Source organism: Bufo bufo, chromosome 1, assembly GCF_905171765.1.
Source record: "Bufo bufo chromosome 1, aBufBuf1.1, whole genome shotgun sequence".
Lineage (NCBI taxonomy): Eukaryota > Metazoa > Chordata > Amphibia > Anura > Bufonidae > Bufo > Bufo bufo.
The window spans coordinates 248,160,990-248,179,836 of record NC_053389.1 but is presented as its reverse complement, the minus strand read 5'-3'; the positions used below and the strand labels follow the sequence as shown (position 1 = coordinate 248,179,836).

The window sequence follows — 18,847 nt, the reverse complement described above, 5'->3', positions numbered from 1 at the left end:
AGCCTCAGTACTCCCCTTCTCATAAGGATCAATTTTACCCAAGGTGTTTTATTTGATGTTCTCCTCTATCCACAGTGCTGTACTTGGCTACTTCTGGCAGTCTCCTAGAAGTGCGCATGCTTGCCCTGCCGCTCTGTTCATTTTGGGGGGCCCTGCACGGTACTGCAGGTCCCAATTGTAGGATCCAACCAATATGATAGTTATTGTAGATAGAGGACAACTAAAGGATTTGTGCCACCATTAAATGTCAAATTTTTTGTGTATGTCATAAAAATAAAACACATTTGCCTTTTTACATGCTGTGAAGAGTTAGGACTAAGACTAAGGATGAGCGAACTTGTGATGTTCGGGTTTTATTGCAATTCCGTTCCCACGGGCCATAACAGAATTCTATGACTGCCATTAAGAGGCATTCCTTTTTACATTCCGTTATAATAAGACTATGGGCCGCATAACGGATCCCTCTGGATCCCATTATGCAGGAGTCCTCCCTGTACCCATAGCTGTTCACAGGAGGTGGTAAAAGTATAAATGACAGGTTTTACTGAATCTTTGACCATAAACATGTATCAATCTGCTCTGCTCCTCCTGCTCTATAGCATGGTGCCCGCAGATTGCACAGCATTTTGTGGTGACGGGTACTCTTTGAGGAAACACTGAGGATATATGACGGCCTTCGTCTTAATTTTTGGCATGGTAGACAACTGCAGAGCTTTTCATTGCGGGATACGTTAGTTTAATTTGTTGAAACTGTAAACCCACAGGTAATGGGAGAGTCGCCCTGTGAGTCACCCTGGCAGGGGAATAACTTTGGACCCACCTGTAGACTATCTGGAAGTTGTGAACTTTGTACCACTGGGACATAACTGGTCAGATCCATATAAGGAGCTTAGGTATGTTCACACTTGGCAGATTTCTGATGAGATCATTTCTGCCCCTGAAATCTCTCGTGTATATGATGTGAAAAATCACATGTTGCAGAAACGGCTAATGTATGGAAGGGATTTTATTTGCAGAAATTTCTGCAATGGTTTTGCCACATGTGAACTTATCCTCAGGTCAGGGGCTTCACAAAACCTCAGTCATCAAGTGGACCTCTTGTGGGAAGAGGGAGTCCTGCTGTGACTACTGGGGAAGTCCGAAGGGGTAGGGTCAACTTCAGATGAGTCAATGGGAGGGTGAAAGAATGAGGCTACCTACTCGAAACAACTTGGATGCAGCTGTTGCTATTGACAGTGGAATCAAGAGGGTTAAATGGCTGGGATCGGAGATTTTTCTGATCCCAGCCATTGGTCCAGGAGCCTAACTATCATTATACAGCCGGGCAAGAGAAAGCTGTTCTGGACTAAGCCTGCAGCCCTGAAATGTATGTTCTGGTTTAGGCCCCCTAAGGGACCGCTGTATATAGTCTATAGTATATATGGTCCCTAGCTGCAAAAAGTCCCAGAGTAGGCTCAAGTGCAACTGAAATGGGCAGGGCTAAACCTATGAGCAAATTCACCCCAAAGTGGGGGCTTTATGCATGTTTTCTGGGTGTTTTGTGGTGGAGCCGATTAGTACTGAGGTTAATGGGACCTGATAGGTGCTGAATTATTAGAAGGTCCTACAAAAGTGTGTATCTCTGCTTGATGTCCGTGTTAAAGGGGTTGTCCAAGGTCCTCGGGTTAGGCCGTCACTAGGTGATCAACAAGGTTCTGCTGGTCTTTGTAGGTACACAGCTGCAGCAACAATGTCGCAGTGGGAACCAGCTACTAAGTCAATGGGAGCAACTCTGTAGCAGTGAGCACCTGTGTATCTCTGGCGCTGACTTCCATCAACGGAGCTACACAGACTGGCTGATGTGTGGAGTGTCGAACCCTGCCAGAAGTAGAAATATCCTAATCCTTCCCCTCCCCCCTGCTGTTTTCTATTCCACATGTCAGGATGGTATGGAAGCATGCTAGATTGTCAGACATCCGATGAATTTCACTGTATTGTCAGAAATCTCGGAACTGCTACAGGAGACGCAATGATGGGCCTGAATTTGGTTGCCCTGTTACCATACCGGTGCTGTCATGTTCAGTAGAATGGGCATGTGGTGATACAAGTCTGGTACATTTATGAGGTGCAGTACACCGAAGCTTCTGTGAAGGGTTAAATGAACTAGACAGCTCAGGATGAGCTCAGTGATCCAAATTGAGGGAATCTGGCTGTACTTGTAATTGTGGGCTACGGCTAGTCTCTGGGTGCGCCTGCTCTTAGGACCGCTGCCATCACCCTGAGGTGGCGGAATGCGTTTGCGGAGAAACGTGCAGCATCAATGGTTCCCCATGTTTGCCCAGTGAAAAAATCTTTACGTCTGTGCTCCTGTGCAGAAAACTTGATGTGTTGTGGATTTTGTGATGCCCGTTTTCTCCGTAGCTCTCAATGGGAAATCCTAATCCGCACCAATAAAACGCGTTGAACCTAAAAATGTGCACATAGATCCTAAATCTACATCTGGGTCCAGCCAGTGTCTGCGGTGCCCGCCCTGCATGGTAGGGAGAATAACCCGACCTCAGCAATGTTCAGCCGTTTCCCATGGACTGTGACCCGCCGTATTGTCACTCCTATGTTCTTCTGAAGTGCTGATGCAGCAGCTGAATGCGCAGTTTCCATCTGTTTCTACATGATATTTTATATATGATTTGCTTGTTGGGTGCCTGGGGTTTGGTATTGTAACAGTGTTTCTTATATCATGTGTGATGTGAAAAGATCTATATATTAATTGGTGATCCCCCTATGCTTCGGGAGAACGCAAGATTCGTTCTACCCTCCGGGTACTGCTATTACTTCATCAGACAAGTACAACTTTTTGTAGAACTCAGGAGTCTAGGAAGCTGAGATCTGTGCTGCTGTATGCAGGGTCTTAAAGGGCTGAATGCCATGAAGTTAAAAGAAAAGTAGTCGCCTGTGAATGTTTAGTTTAGTCATTACTAAGTTACAGGGGCTCCCAAGATGAACTGCAGGACTCCTGGAGCATTGCATTGTGGGAGCACAGATTACAATTAAAGGGGTCGTCCAGGGCTCAGATGATTTGTCCTCAGGCTAGATAATCAATATCTGATTAGTGGGATTCCGGCACCCCTGTCAATCAAGTATTAGAAGTGGCCACAGCACTACAGGTGACATACAGCGGTCACATGGCCTTTGTGAATGCACACCTGCTATACAATACACAGCGCTACAAGCCACAGTGCTCAGCTTAATGCCACAGCCCCTTCAAACAGCTGATCCATGGGGGGGGGCCTGGAGTTGGACCCCCACAGATTTCATGAAAATTTTAATGGGCCCGACCTGAACCTTAGCCATGATCCTGAACATGAGGTAACTGGCCTAGAAAGGTTACACAGTCGTGTGCATGCAGCCTAAAGCCTATATTACACTGCATGATTTTTTTAACCCCTCCAGCCCTATTGTACTATGCATTCTGTTATAAGGCAAAATAATACAATCTACACAACACTGAACCCAAACCCGAACTTCTGTGAAGAAGTTCGGGTTTGGGTACCAAACATGCCGATTTTTCTCACGTGCGTGCAAAACGCATTACAATGTTTTGCACTCACGCAGAAAAATTGTGCATGTTCCCGCAACGCCTGTGTGAAACCAGCCTTAAAGGGGTTGGCTGACCCTCAGATTTCTGTAGCAGATTTTCAGTTGTAGATGCTGTCAATCTGAAAATATTTAAAAAAAAAATCTACAACTCCTTTCTAATGGTAGAGAACTTTTTTTTTTTTTTCCCTGCAAATGCTGCAAACGGGAACAATATATGGCAGAATTCCACAGCAAGAGGACAGAAGATTGGTTTTAAAGGGAATCTGTCACCTGCTTTTACCATTTTAAGCTGTCACCATCGCTATGTTCACTAAAGTACCTTATTTCCAGCAGTCTTCTTTTTACTTTATTTCGTTTTGTCCTTTTGATATAAAAGCCCTTTTTATGAAATGTTAATGAGGCTCCAAGGTTTTTTTTTTCCCTCTCCGGTGCCCAGTGACGCCCCCCTGCAGTGCCCAAGAACGCCTCCTGATCCTCAAATAACCTCCCACAGCCCCGGCAAATGGTTCCGCCCCCTCCCCACGTCCTCGTTTACCTTCTAGAAATGCCCTGTCCTTCTTCCTGTCGGCGGCCAGAAAACTTGCGCAGTACCGCCTGCGCGATCATCAAGCTCCTGAGGGCAACAGCTTCAAAAGTCTCACTGGGCATTGCCCTGAGGAGGTTGATGATCGCGCAGGCGGTACTGCGTGAGTTTTCTGGCCGCAGACAGAAAGAAAGACGGGGCATTTCTATAAGGTAGACTATGACGTGGGGAGGGGGCGGAACCGTTTGCCAGGGCTGTGGGAGGTTATTTGAGGCTCAGGAGGCGTTCTTGGGCACTGCAGGGGGGCGTCACTGGGCACCGGAGAGGGGAAAAAACGCCCCTCTGGGCACCTTGTTGCCTCATTAACATATCATAAAAAGGGCTTTTATATCAAAAGGACAAAACGAAATAAAGTAAAAAGACTACTGGAAATAAGGTACTTTAGTGAACATAGCGATGGTGACAGCTTAAAATGGTAAAAGCAGGTGACAGATTCCCTTTAATGCACCCTACACCTGTCCAATTCCTTAGTGATTGTGGCACTAATATAAATGCGTCCCGCCCAACAGATATGGCTGTTATATTACTTTCCTCAAATAACGCTATTTATCAATACTGCCTTATTCTAAAGTTATTAACCTACCATTGCATCCTGTGGTAAACCTATTGATATGCAGTTGCTGTAGGCTACGTCCTGTATTTGGAGCCTTGTAATGTAGGACCTAGGAAGTGTCATTGGTAAGATCAAGGGTCGTGGCTAGTCACATGATCTGCTGATGTCGGGACACCTCTCACTGCCCTAAGGCTTGATGGGACAGCAGACACATGACAAACCAGGAAGTAGGTTTCAAGCATGGGGGATAAGAGAAAACTGAAAATGAGGTAAATGTGAAAAAAATGAAAAAATCATCAAGGAGGAATGGGAGCCGGAGTAATTGCTTAAATTTAACTTTAGAGCGAAAAGTAATTTATGGCACAACCCCGTTTCCTTTCAAATGAAGTGCAGCCCTCAGATGCATCATAAAACTCACTTGGCAGTGGTGAGAAAGTAGGAGTGATCACATAATACTCCCCATGAATCTGGACGGGGTGGCAGTAATTCACAGCCTTGTTAGGTCACTACCTCCTACAACAACTACCTCCTGAAATACTCTGTGCTGCTTAAGACTACATTCATTCAAGTCTGTGAGCTCCTTCCACACATTATGACACTACCACAGACCTTACCATCACTAGTAAGGTCTGTGCCATACAAAATCGGCACACGCTTCTCATGAAATACTTTGTGCTGCTTGAAGAACCCAATCCTCCCTTTCTGTCTCACGGTCTGTGACTTCCCTCTTGTCTCCCGTCACGTACTCGCATCAAGATACTGTCACATTTGGCCCTATGCTCAAACGCCATCCCATGAGTGGACAGGTCACTGGCTCCCACAAGGTCAGCACACTCCTCCCCTACTGCTGTCATAATTCCTGGCTACAGCATGTTCGTCCCCAGCCTACTTTAACATGGTGCACATTCACATAGCTCATAAAAGCAAGAAGAATATGGAAATATGACGATATAGATAAGGACTTCTAAGAAACGAGTCCCAACCCCGCACACAACTCTCACAAAAACAGAACTCAAGTGGACGTTATGATGGGGCCTTGCTGGCCCATCACTTCCTGCACGCACTGGTTATTATGGGGATACTTTTGACAAAATAGGCACATGGGGCATCTAATCCTGTGGATATACTTAGAGCCCGTCTAGACCTGCACCAGATTTATCACAGGGGCTCAGGCTGGATGGTGAATGTGGTGCAAGGATAGACACTTTTCTCTGACTCTATAACAGCTACTGGTTGGCTTAGTTAGACATAGAATTTTGGCGCAAAATGTTGCATCTTTGGCCAGACCCCTTGTTGGGCTAGGGTCCGCTCATTTCTGTAAACCTAGATGTGCCACATTTTAGGTGCACTCATGTTAGTATGTGTGGAGCAGGACCCTCACACACCCTCCACTAGTCATAAGTGTATCAGAATTAGGTATCAACGTTGTACCCTGGAATACAAAGGTTAAAATTTTTTGGCGTAAGCACTGTTTGGCACCAAAAATGATGTCTTTTTGCCCTTTTCCACTTCATCGCCACCTGTGGAGCGCAGGTCAGGAGGAGGCAGGACAGTTTGTGGCCTGACTTCTTTAACAACAATGGGACAACCCCATAAAGGGGTTTTCCGTTAATAATGACATTTTAGTAAGTGCCAGCAGCCTGTCCCGCTGAGCTAAGGATTCATACATGCCTGCCACAGCAGCCAGGCCACTGCTGAAGCCAGGTATTGGCTGCAGTGGAGCATATGACCATGCACATGCTGCAGTAGACACTGCAGGGACCGGAACATGGAGACACCAGAGGCAGCGTGGAGGACCGGGGCGTTGGGAGCAGGTACAGTAAGTATCAATCCTTAGCTTAGTGCTGCAGGCACATAGTAAAATGTCATTCTTACCGGAGAACCCCTTTAAGATGCACAAAATCATAGAATATTTACCTGCAGACAGACCAGTGATTGGCTGTAACGTCCCGCACACTGCTGCAGCCAAACACGTCACTGGCTGCAGTTCAGAGAGCAGTGGCAGGGGACTGGGAAGGTGAGTTTATGTGCTTTTGTTGTTTTATCAGGCTCCCCGTAGTCCTCCTACCTTGGACAACCCCTTTAATAAGACTAGTGTTTCATATGGCAATCTCAGTGTAAGTCCATTGGAGTAAGATGCAGTGAGCTGTAATTTACGCCCAGAGCAGCACTAAATTATAGTAAATCTGCTGTACCACGGCTGACACCGAGCCTCGCCCACTTTTTGTTAAAAAGTCCGATTTTTGCTCAAAAGACTTCTGCTTCAGAATGTGCAACTCTTTGTTCCACCCTAAAACTAGCACTAGTTTCTCCCTGTGTCCTGATGCACCACCAGGGAGGGTGTGCCTGTAGCACTGTTCATCCAGGGACTCCTGGTTCATCTGTAGAATACTAGTACTTAGAATTAGGATTATGAAGTTATACATTATTCAGGCTGCATGGAACGCAGAGTGGTAAAGCCCTTGTCACCCATCATCCATCTGTATGGGAATCCGTTTCAAACTCTTCTGCATGTATTTGATCTATTCAGCCTGTAGGTTTTCTCTCAGGCTGTCCTATGCAGTGGGGGTGCAGTACAGAAAACTGTTTGAGGAGGAGCTATTATGATTATTATTCTTCTTATTCTTTTTCTGTCACCTCCCAAACCATCCCAAGCCGCCAGCAGTACCTGCGTGTAGCCAACCGTGTGTTTCTGATGATGCCTTTCTTCCTGAAGGCAGATGCAGCAAAAGTACTGAAAACGTTGTTTTATCTCCTGCCCGCGCTATTTTCTAGCCATGCTTAAGGTCAAGGGGGCAGTGGTCTCCTTGCTCCAAGTCACGGTAACCACACCCCCTTCCCTGCGACTGACAGCGCTTATGCAGAGAGTTCGGCAAAGCCAGCCGAACTGCCGACTGTCAGTCACAGTAAAGGGGGCGTGGTTACCGTGACTTGAAGCAAGGAGACCGCTGCCCCCTTGACCTTAAAGAGGACCTTTCACCTGGAAAAACATTGTGAACTAAGTATGCTGACATGTAGAGCGGCGCCCAGGGATCTCACTGCACTTACTATTATCCCTGGGCACCGCTCCGTTCTCCTGTTATGCCCTCTGGTATCTTTGCTCAGTAAGTTATAGTAGGCGGTGTCTGCCCTTGTCCTGTGGGCGTCTCCTTCTCCTAGGCTGCAGCGCTGGCCAATCGCAGCGCACAGCTCACAGCCTGGGAGGTTTTTTTCTCCCAGGCTGTGAGCTGTGCGCTGTGATTGGCCAGAGCTACAGCCTAGGAGAAGGAGACGCCCACAGGACAAGGGCAGACACCGCCTACTATAACTTAGTGAGTGAAGATACCGGAGGGCATAACGGGAGAACGGAGCGGCGCCCAGGGGTAATAGTAAGTTCAGTGAGATCCCTGGGCGCCGCTCTCCATGGCAGCAAACTTAGTTTACAATGTTTTTCCAGGTGAAAGGTCCTCTTTAAGCATGGCTAGAAAATAGCGCGGGCAGGAGATAAAACAAAACAAAGTTTTCAGTACTTTTGCCGCATCTGCCTTCAGGAAGAAAGGCATCATCAGAAACACACTGCTGGCGGCTTAAGATGGTTTTGGGAGGTGACCGGTTACCTTTTAAATGGGTTGTCCCCACTGCACCACGTCTCCTTCTCCAGAGCGGATATTTATCTCAAATCTAGCTTAATGCCCCCTTTGGCTCAGCGTCATTCTGTGCATTCAGCGTTTGGATACAGAAGAGTAACGTTCAGTTTGTGATGCGTTGGCAAAGATTTTTTTCATTTACTCAACATAAAATTTTCGAGTTGTATGTTATAAGCAAAGCCAGAACAGAATGTGGCATCGGTGGACCTGATAGATGCCTGTATCTGTAAAGAATAAATCAAGGCAACTGCCTTTATTCATTACAGATATCCCATGACCTGGATAAATGAGAACCTTCACAGACTGATAGATGGCTGGTTATCAGACTCTAAAGGCTCATGCACACAGGTCTGTATGCGGTACCATTCACTTCAATGGGTCCGTAAAAAAAAATAATAATAATAATGACTGTGTGCATTCAGTTTTCCGAATGTCCGTTGTGCAAAAAAATAGAACATCCATTGTTACAATGGATCCGCAAAACAAAATAATGGATGGAATATGCAGATGTAATCCATATTGATATTTATTTTTATGTGGATCCGTCTTTTGCGGACCACAGAATACATACGGTCATGTTCATGAGCCTTAAAGCTGTATTAAAGGAAATGTGTCACCAAAAATGTTATCTTCCAGTTAAAACCAGATATGGCTACACATCTATTTTTTTTTTTTTTTTTTTTTTTTTTCTAATCTGTTTATTTTCTGTTTTTTTTTGTTTGTTTTTTTTATTCTGTTTTCTGAACATGATTATGGGGGCGGCCATCTTGCCTGAGCTGTTCTTAACTGCATTAAGAAAATTGCTTTACGGCAGCTCCATGGTCCATAGACACAATGGTCAGGAGGGGACCTTATTGACTTCTATGGGTGATTCATCTAGGCATGTTCTGTGCTCAGGTCATTGTATAAGGAAAGCATAGATAAGATGTGACAATCGCCTATTGTGAGTGGCTGATCCTGTCTTATCTATACACAGAGGTGATATCTGCTCATCCTGCCTGTAATTAGAATATAACTGCAGTAAAGTGATCTGTACAGACCAAGAAGTGACACCAATAATTAAACATAGTGGCCAGTGTGAAAACTGCAGGATTTACTAAAATCAGAAATCCTGCAAAGTGAAATGGAAAATTAGAAATATCAAAAATTATTTATAACAAGTTATTTAAACAGCGAGTCATTTTCTGATGACACATTCCCTTTTAAACGAAGACACTTTTTTCCTATCCATTTCCCCCTCTGTGCTGGTAACAGAGCGGATTGGGTCACAAGAGAAATGAGAAACTATTGCAGCATCAGTGATTACATAACAGATTTTGCTTGGCATTCAACATTTTTAAAGAGGACCTTTCACTACAATAAAAAATGTAAACTAAGCATTCAGACATGTAGAGCGGCGCCCAGGGATCTCCCTGCACTTACTATTATCCCTGGGCGCCGCTCCGTTCTCCCGGTATAGGCTCCGGTATCTTCATATTTTCGGCTCAACTGGGAGGAGCCTGCCGGCGTCTCCTTCTCCTAGGCTGTAGCACTGGCCAATCGCAGCGCAGGCTCCACCCAGTTGAGCCGAAAATATGAAGATACTGGAGCCTATACCGGGAGAATGGAGCGGTTCCCAGGTATAACAGTAAGTGCAGGGAGATCCCTGGGCGCCGCTCTACATGTCTGTATGCTTAGTTTAGAATTTTTATTGTAGTGAACGGTCCTCTTTAACCCTTTAAGGACTCAGCCCTATTTCACCTTAGGGACTTGGCCATTTTTTGCAAATCTGACCAGTATCACTTTAAGTGCTGATAACTTTAAAACTCTTTGACTCATCCAGGCCATTCTGAGAGAGTGTTTTCGTCACATATTGTACTTCATGACACTGGTAAAATGGAGTAAAAAAAATTCATTTTTATTTATAAAAAAATACCAAATTACTTCTATAATACATAGTAATACCTCCAAAAATTGTTATTACTTTACATTACCCATATTTCTACTTCATGTTTGGATCATTTTGGGAATGATATTTTATTTTTTGGGAGATGTTACAAGGCTTAGAAGTTTAGAAGCAAATCTTGAAATTTTTCAGAAATTTTCAAAAACCCAATTTTTAGGGACCAGTTCAGGTCTGAAGTCACTTTGCGAGGCTTACGTAATAGAAACCACCCAAAAATTACCCCATTCTATAAACTACACCCCTCAAGGTATTCAAAACTGATTTTACAAACTTTAACCCTTTAGGTGTTCCACAAGAATTAATGGAAAATAGAGATACAATTTAAAAATTTTACTTTTTTGGCAGATTTTCCATTTTAATAATTTTTTTTTTTTTCCAGTTACAAAGCAAGGGTTAACAGCCAAACCAAACTCAATATTTATGGCCCTGATTCTGTAGTTTACAGAAACACCCCATATGTGGTCGTAAACCGCTGTACAGACACACGGCAGGACGCAGAAGGAAAGGAATGCCATACGGTTATTGGAAGGCAGGTTTTGCTGGACTGGTTTTTTTGACACCATGTCCCATTTGAAGCCCCCCTGATGCACCCCTAGAGTAGAAACTCCAAAAAAGTGACCCCATTTTAGAAACTAAGGGATAGGGTGGAAGTTTTGTTGATACTAGTTTAGGGTACATATGATTTTTGGTTGCTCTATATTTCACTTTTTGTGAGGCAAGGTAACAAGCAATAGCTGTTTTGGCACCATTTTTATTGTTTGTTTGTTTACAACATTCATTTTACAGGTTAGATATTGGTATATATAGATATAGGTGATATTTTTATAGAGCTGGTCGATACGGACGCGGCGATACCTAATATCTATACTTTTTTTTTATTTATGTAAGTTTTACACAATGATTTCATTTTTGAAGCAAAAAAAATCATGTTTTAGTGTTTCCATAGTCTGAGAGCCATAATTTTTTCAGTTTTTGGCGATTACCTTGGGTAGGGTATGATTATTTGCGGGATGAGATGACTGTTTTATTGGCACTATTTTGGGGTGTGTGTGACTTTTTGATCGCTTGCTATTACACTTTTTGTGATGTAAGGTGACAAAAAATGGTTTATTTAGCACAGTTTTTATTTTTTACGGTGTTCATCTGAGGTGTTAGGTCATGTGATATTTTTATAGAGCCGGTCGATACGGATGCGGCGATACCAAATATGTATACTTTTATTTTTTTATTTATTTTTTTTAATGCAAGTTTTACACAATAACTGCTTTTTTCAAACCAAAAAAAATGATATTTTAGTGTCTCCATATTCAGAGCCATATTTTTTATTTTTTAATTTTTTTATCTTTTGGGCGATTGTCTCAGGTAGGGGCTCATTTTTTGCAGGATGAGGTGACGGTTAGATTGGTACTATTTTGGTGGGCAAACGCCTTTTTGATCGCTTGCTGTTGTACTTTTTGTGATGTAAGGTGACAAAAAAATTGTTTAGCAGTTTTTTTTATTTTTTACGGTGTTCATCTGAGGGGTTAGGTCATGTGATATGTTTATAGAGCCGGTCGATACGGACGCGGTGATACCTAATATGTATACTTTTTTTCCCCCTTTTTTCTTACCAATTTTTTTTTAACTTTATTTGGGGAAAATGACGTTTTTGTTTATTTTTACTTGAAACTTAAATTTTTTGGGGGGAAAACTTTTATTTTTTTAACTTTTTTTTTCACTTTATTTTTTGTCCCACTTTGGGACTTGAACTTTGGGGGGTATATTCTAGGGATTGACTGATTATCAGTTTTACCGATATTATCGGCCGATATTGAGGATTTTGACCGTTATCGGTATCGGCATCTATTTTGCCGATATTCCGATAACTTATTGGGAACACAGAACGCGCTGCTCTCAGCGCTCTCTGTGTTCCCTCCGCAGCACAGGGGAGAAGGAAGTAGTGTCTCCCTCCCCCTGTGCTGCTGCTGCCGCTGCCGCCAATGAGAGGAGAGAAGACAAGCGGAGGGGAGGGGCTGTGGCCGCCGCTCCACCAATGAAGATAAGTCTTTCATTAATTCATATACAGGAGGCGGGAGCTGGCTGCAGAATCACATAGCCGGCTCCCGACCTCTATGAGCAATAGCTGCGATCTGCGGTAGTTAACCCCTTAGGTGCCGCGGATCGCAGCTACCGCTCAGAGGTCGGGAGCCGGCTATGTGATTCTGCAGCCAGCTCCCGCCTCCTGTATATGAATGAGAGACTTATCTTCATTGGTGGCGCAGTGCGCCCCCCACCCCCATCCCAATAGTAAAAACATTGGTGGCGCAGTGCGCCCCCCCCCCCCCCCAGTATTAATCATTGGTGGCGCAGTGCGCCCCCCCCCCCCCATCCCAATAGTAAAAACATTGGTGGCGCAGTGCGCCCCCCCCCCCAGTATTAATCATTGGTGGCGCAGTGCGCCCCCCCCCATCCCAATAGTAAAAACATTGGTGGCGCAGTGCGCCCCCCCACCCAGTATTAATCATTGGTGGCAGTGGCCACAGGATCCCCTCTCCCCTGCTCCTCCGATCGGAGCCCCAGCAGTGTAATCCTGGGGCTCCGATCGGTTACCATGGCAGCCAGGACGCTATTGAAGCCCTGGCTGCCATGTTCAGCTCCATGCTGCTGTGTGCACAGAGCACAGAGCAGCAGGGACAGGGTGAATAGGACAAGGGTTCTAGTCCCTAAGCGGGCTAAAAGTTAGTAAAAAAAAAAAAAAACACCAAAATATTAAGTATAAATGAAAAAGATTTACAAAAAAATAAATAAAATACACGTTAACAATAAACATAATAATTTTCAGCAGATTTGTGTAGGAAATTATTTTTTTTTTTTTCTCAAAAATAAAAATACCTAGAATATCGGTATAAATTATCGGCTATCGGCCTGCCAGTTCACAAATTATCGGTATCGGCCCTAAAAAATCAATATCGGTCGATCCCTAGTATATTCCTTTTACAATGCATTCCAATACTTCTGTATTGGAATGCATTGGCTGTATGAGTAATACTGTGTGTATTACTCATACAGCTTCCGGCCTGTGAGATCCAGGGGGCTGGATCCCACAGGCTCGTCACCGGAAGGCAGCACGATGCCTTCCATGCCATCAGGTCCCCCCTACAGCCGCATGGGGACCCGATGGCACCGCCGATCGCCGCTGCAAACCGCAGGTAAAGCCGCAAACCGCCACGCCGCAATTGCGGTTTAAACCCATGACGTACCGATACGTCATGGGTCCTTAAGGACTCGGGAACCATGCCGTACCGATACGTCATGGGTCCCTAAGGGGTTAAGTGTGCAATGTCCTCTGTCTGTGGCCAATTCTAATATCTCTTGTAATGTTTCATAATTTTAAAACTAAAAAAACTAATTTTCCAATGGAAAGCAAAGATTTAAAAAAATTGCCTGCACCCACCAGTAGGGGGAGCTCAGGGGTCTACTGTAAGCAAGTTGTACACTGAACGCTATCCAAGGTCTGTATGCAGTAGACACCGCCATCTAGTGGGCACTGCAGGCAGCTGGGATTTGGGGCTTTGTCATTGTATATCCAAGCTCCAGCTGCTATAAAAATCTAAGCACACAATGTGGGGCTAAAGGGCGAAAGCTCACGTTAAAAATTCAGTTTGTCCTGTTTCTGGGAAAGTTGGGTGGCCACATTTAATGGCAAAAGACAGTAATTCTGTCTTGATGCTCAGCAGCACCGTGGAGCAATGTACCTCCAATTATTTTGCTCTGGGGAAGCTGGACGAGAGCAGACCCCCTGGATATAGATATAACTATTTGCTCTTGATCTTGCAGCTAGGGCTGTGACCTGAGGATGTAGTAAACCAGGAGTAGAGAATATATTACTGCTGTCCAAAAGTCACACCAGGGTCTACGCTGAAGACTATCCTGAATTGAGCTCGGTCTCCGGCAGGAGGTTCCATCGCAGCACTTTACAAGAAATACCTTAAAATTGACAGTATTCATATTTGCATTGCTCTGCGTCTGTGTCTCTTCGCTCGCCCTGTGTTGTAAACGGGTATGTGCCCTTTTTTGTGTGTGGACCCAAGGTGAGAACTGCACAAACAGCCGACTCCTATGCAATGCAAATCTTTATAATGGGGAAGGTACGGTGCCGGAAAGGATTTCTAAATTTCAGTTTTTTATTTTTTGCACAGGGTGTGGATGTCAACCGGATGCTGGAGGGTGGACGAAAGCCTCTACATTATGCAGCCGACTGTGGACAAGACGAAATCTTGGAATATCTCTTGGCAAAAGGAGCCGATATAAATGTAGGTGCTGCTTATGTTTTACAATATGCAAATGAACCTCTAGGAGCAATGGGGGCGTTACCGTTACACCTAGACTATCTGCTTTCTCTTAAAGAGGACCTTTCACCCGAAGAAAGTATGTAAACTCACCATAAAGACGTGTAGAGCGTCGCCCAGGGATCCCCCTGCACTTACTGTTATCCCCGGGCGCCGCTCCGTTCTCCGGTTATAGCCTCCGGTATGTTTGCAGTTAGGCTCCACCCAGTTGAGCCTGCCGCGGTCTCCTTCTCCTATGCTGTAGCGCTGGCCAATCACAGCGCTCAGCTCATAGCCAGGCTATGAGCTGAGCGCTGTGATTGGCCAGCGCTACAGCATAGGAAAAGAAGACCGCGGCAGGCTCAACTGGGTGGAGCCTAACTGCAAACATACCGGAGGCTATAACCGGAGAACGGAGCGGCGCCCGGGGATAACAGTAAGTGCAGGGGGATCCCTGGGCGACGCTCTACACGTCTTTATGGTGAGTTTACATACTTTCTTCGGGTGAAAGGTTCTCTTTAACTCTTCCGTCCTCTGCACTTTGATTGACGGGACCAGGCAGTGTAAATGTGATCTCGTCTTGCCCTGTAATTCAAAGAGCAGAGCCTCTAGGTGTAACAGCAACGCCCCCGTTGCTCCTAGAGGCTCATTTGCCTATAGTAAAACTTCATTTCTCAGCAATGCGGGCACATATGAACATGGGACCAACACAGATGCCTTCAGCTGCCAAGAGCACATGGAACAGGTCAGCCAGTTCCATAGGTACAAATCACTTGACATGCCCTTTAAAGCCAAGCTTTCAGGTTTTTGTTGCTTAACTCCCATTTGCTTTTACTGAAGATCTTTAGCTTTCTAAAGGTGTCCTGACGTGTAATATTAGTAGCTGCTTTACGTAAAATAGATTTATTTTTCTGCAAGTGCCATAAATTTCTTTGCAGTGGTCGTGAAGTTAGAGCCGCTTGGCAGAAGAATCACAGGGGCCAGACCTTAAACACACAGGGGGTCATTTATTAAAAACGGGTGTATTAGACGCTGGTCTCAATAACCCCTTTGCTGGCTGTGGATCTGCCGAAGTTATGTAGAGGCGCCGGCCTCCACCACCAGTCTAAATCTACGCCAGCATAGAAAATGATAAATGAGACGGGCCTGCCACCCCACCCCCTTCCTCAACCATGCCCCTTCCCCCTTTTTTTTGGCCTGGCGTGAGCGGGGAAAAGTCGCAGATTACGATAAAATCTGCTAAGGATGTACGCCAGAAAGCTGGCGTATATCAGTTAGTAAATGACCCCCAAAGTGTCTGGCTTAATTTCCCTGAGGATTGTAAATGTCAGCTCAAACCTGTTCTAAATCCTGCGCATGTGCCATTGCCTTCTAGTTCTGGAAGTGCAGTAAAGCTAGGTGTGTTTGCACTGGGAGTCATTTACTGACAGGCTGGTGTCTTCAAGGCATGTGCAGTGCAGTGCACCTTTGAAGTCGGTGCAAGTACACCCAGCTTGAGCGTGCATGCGCTGGTACCAGAAGACAACTGCGCATGCATAAAGACATCAGTTAAGCCAGATTGGTTGTGTTTAGGGCCTGGTCCCTGTGTTTGCTCTGCAGAGCAGCTCCACCTTCCTGACTTTTTCAAGGTGATTTACATACAGCGCCTGCACATGCGTAATGCAGCCTCTAGTATTGCATATTAGAACACTTTTTGAAAGCGAGTCACAGTAAAAGCAAATGGTGGTGGTTTAGCAGCAAAAAAAAAAAACTACTGGCAGGTTCCATTGTAGGATAAAAAAAATATATATATTTTATATGCCCCAAAAGGTATCCATGGTAGAGCAGGAGAAGAAATGGGGGATTGCTTGGGCACTGCAGCAGCTTGCTGCAACATAAATCTTCACCCCTCCCTAAAATTTCTGCTTTCAGTGAGGAAGATGAAAGCTATGGCTCTTCTTACAGCATATCCCCCAGATTAATGCTCCTGAAATGTGTATTGGCACTTTTTTTTCCATTTTATTTTTTTATTATCTAGCTTTTATTTCTATAGTGCAAAAAACTGTACTAAACATGGTAGAATCAGACGTGTTCATTTCTGTGAATGAGCCGCATCCTCAGATTAGAAGGCCCACACATTTGAGAAGTCACAATGCCTTTGAGGGCTTGTTGGAGATCCTGGAACCCGTGAGCATCTTTTAAGCTGGCCGTCTACTGCCCGCCTGCTTCCCAACCTGCCTTATGCTGCTGCTTCTCATGCATTTTGTCGGGCATCAAGGGGCGAAATACCTGTCGGGCAGTATTCGTCAGAAGCCAGAGGCCTTTAGTGCAACCTTCAGGCCCATAGACCTGTGATCTTCCAGGGTAGGTTTCTATAAAGTCCTATCAGCGCAGCTTTTTCACGTGTTGTTGAAGCAAAAGCTTGACACCTTTTTTCCTTGGTTCACAAACATTTCAAGAACTGATTGGTAAAATTCATCGAGGACCGTGAATTATGATAATGTCTGCAAAGCGCTGCGGAATATGTCAGCGCTATATCAGTGAGTAAAATAAATGACCAGTTCACATCAGTGCCGGGTAAATATGGCTTATCGCAGGTTGTTTTCCTTGTTGCAGCTCTGTATTTACAGTATGGGGACTGCTTAAAGGGGTCGTCCAGTTTCAGGAGGAAGCTGGACAACCCAGATTTTTGGGGCTTGTGACATAGGGTCGCATGGCCACATAATCTGATGGCTCCTGCGGCATATTCCCTCGGTATGAATGGCCGGAACACTACACCTAGAGATGAATGATAATTCCCCATTCTGTCGGTCTGCAGGGTTTTCTGTATGTTCCAGAAATCCTGCAGAGAACACGGGGTTAATCTCCCCCGATCTGAATCGGCTATGGATAGGTTGATGGGAAGATTTACTAATCCTGTAGAAAGTGCCAGCATAAGACTGAAATTATTGTCACATGTAATAGTGTGCAGCGATGAAATGATGAGCGATAAATCGATCGTTCTCCCGTCTAGGTGACTGAAAGATTATCATTAGCCACCGTCACATCCCCTCATCTAATCAGAAATCCGCCATTCGTTAGCAATGCAAGTGCTCTAGATGCAAGAAAATAACAATAACGAGTAAAAAGTCTCAGTAGATCATCGTTTGTGCTTGTTAATTAAATGGATCTGGCTGCTTCCCAGCAAAAGTCCATCAAAAACTGTTGCCTGCGTTTGCTTGTTCATCAGACGATCAGCTATATATTTACAGGGGCTGTTTGTATGAACGCTCATCCCCGACTATTGTCCTGCGCCTGTGTAAAAGTGCCTTAAAAAGGACCTTTAACCGCTTCTGAGATTACAGTATTAATACCGGGCATGTTTAGGAGACAACGGTCCTCATTAAGGAAGTACCAGAAGCCTAGGCAAAACTTCTGAAATGACTGGGAAAATTAATGTTTTGTCTGTTTTTTTTTCCTATGTAGGCTGCAGATAAACACGGCATCACCCCTCTTCTGTCCGCCTGCTATGAAGGTCACTTAAAAACAGTCAAGCTGCTTCTGGAGAGGGTGAGAATTTCTACAGTGTTTGCTGATGATGTAACTGTTAAAGGGGTATTCCTGTTATGTGAAGTTAGGGGATAACTAATAGAATGAGAACGGAGATCCTATACCCCATGAAACCCCCCGAGATGAGCCAATTGGGCATGCATTCATCCGCTCCATTAGTTTATGGGATTTCCAGAGATAGCTGAGTGCTGTACTCAGGTTTTACCTGCAGCTTTCAGCCTTCAATGCAGCGTTGAAAGCAGGAGAGTACCTGCTGTAATCCCAGCAGCCATGCCCCGGCGGTTGGTTTTGGCACTTGTGGTTTTTTTTCTGATCCACTTTAGACTCGTTACTTGTGAACCCACCTCTAGAGGTTTTTTTACGTTCCTCTTTGGACCCAAGGACCCAAAACTGTTCACATTCCTACCCGGTTCATTTTTTATTTCACATGCTGCAAGTGGATTCAACTTCTTTGTCAAATCCAATCTAAGTTTCTTCTGAGACGTCTCCTTTGTGCAGCATTAGTTTCAAGGTCCAGACATTTAGGGTCTATTCACATGTCCGCAAAATTGATCCGGGGCTGGAAAAGATCCGCACTTCCGTTCGGCATCCGCACTTCCGTTCGGCATTAAATAGAACATGTCCTATTCTTGTCCGCAGACACGGACAAGAAAAAGCATTTCTATTAAAGTGGCGGGGATGTGTGGTCCGCAAAACACTTGTGGACGTGTGAGGGCTGGATAGGAAGCG

General features: G+C 44.9%; 1 protein-coding gene across 1 annotated transcript in view; it reads left to right on the top strand.

Annotated features, from left to right (window-relative positions):
- The window catches only part of MTPN (myotrophin), a 41,809-nt gene that overhangs the window by 10,907 nt on the left and 12,055 nt on the right, over nt 1–18,847 (top strand). The window contains exons 2-3 of the mRNA XM_040438391.1: nt 14,462–14,575; nt 18,035–18,118. Of these exons, the coding sequence (XP_040294325.1) occupies nt 14,462–14,575; nt 18,035–18,118 (198 nt within the window). The remainder of the gene's footprint in view (nt 1–14,461; nt 14,576–18,034; nt 18,119–18,847) is intronic.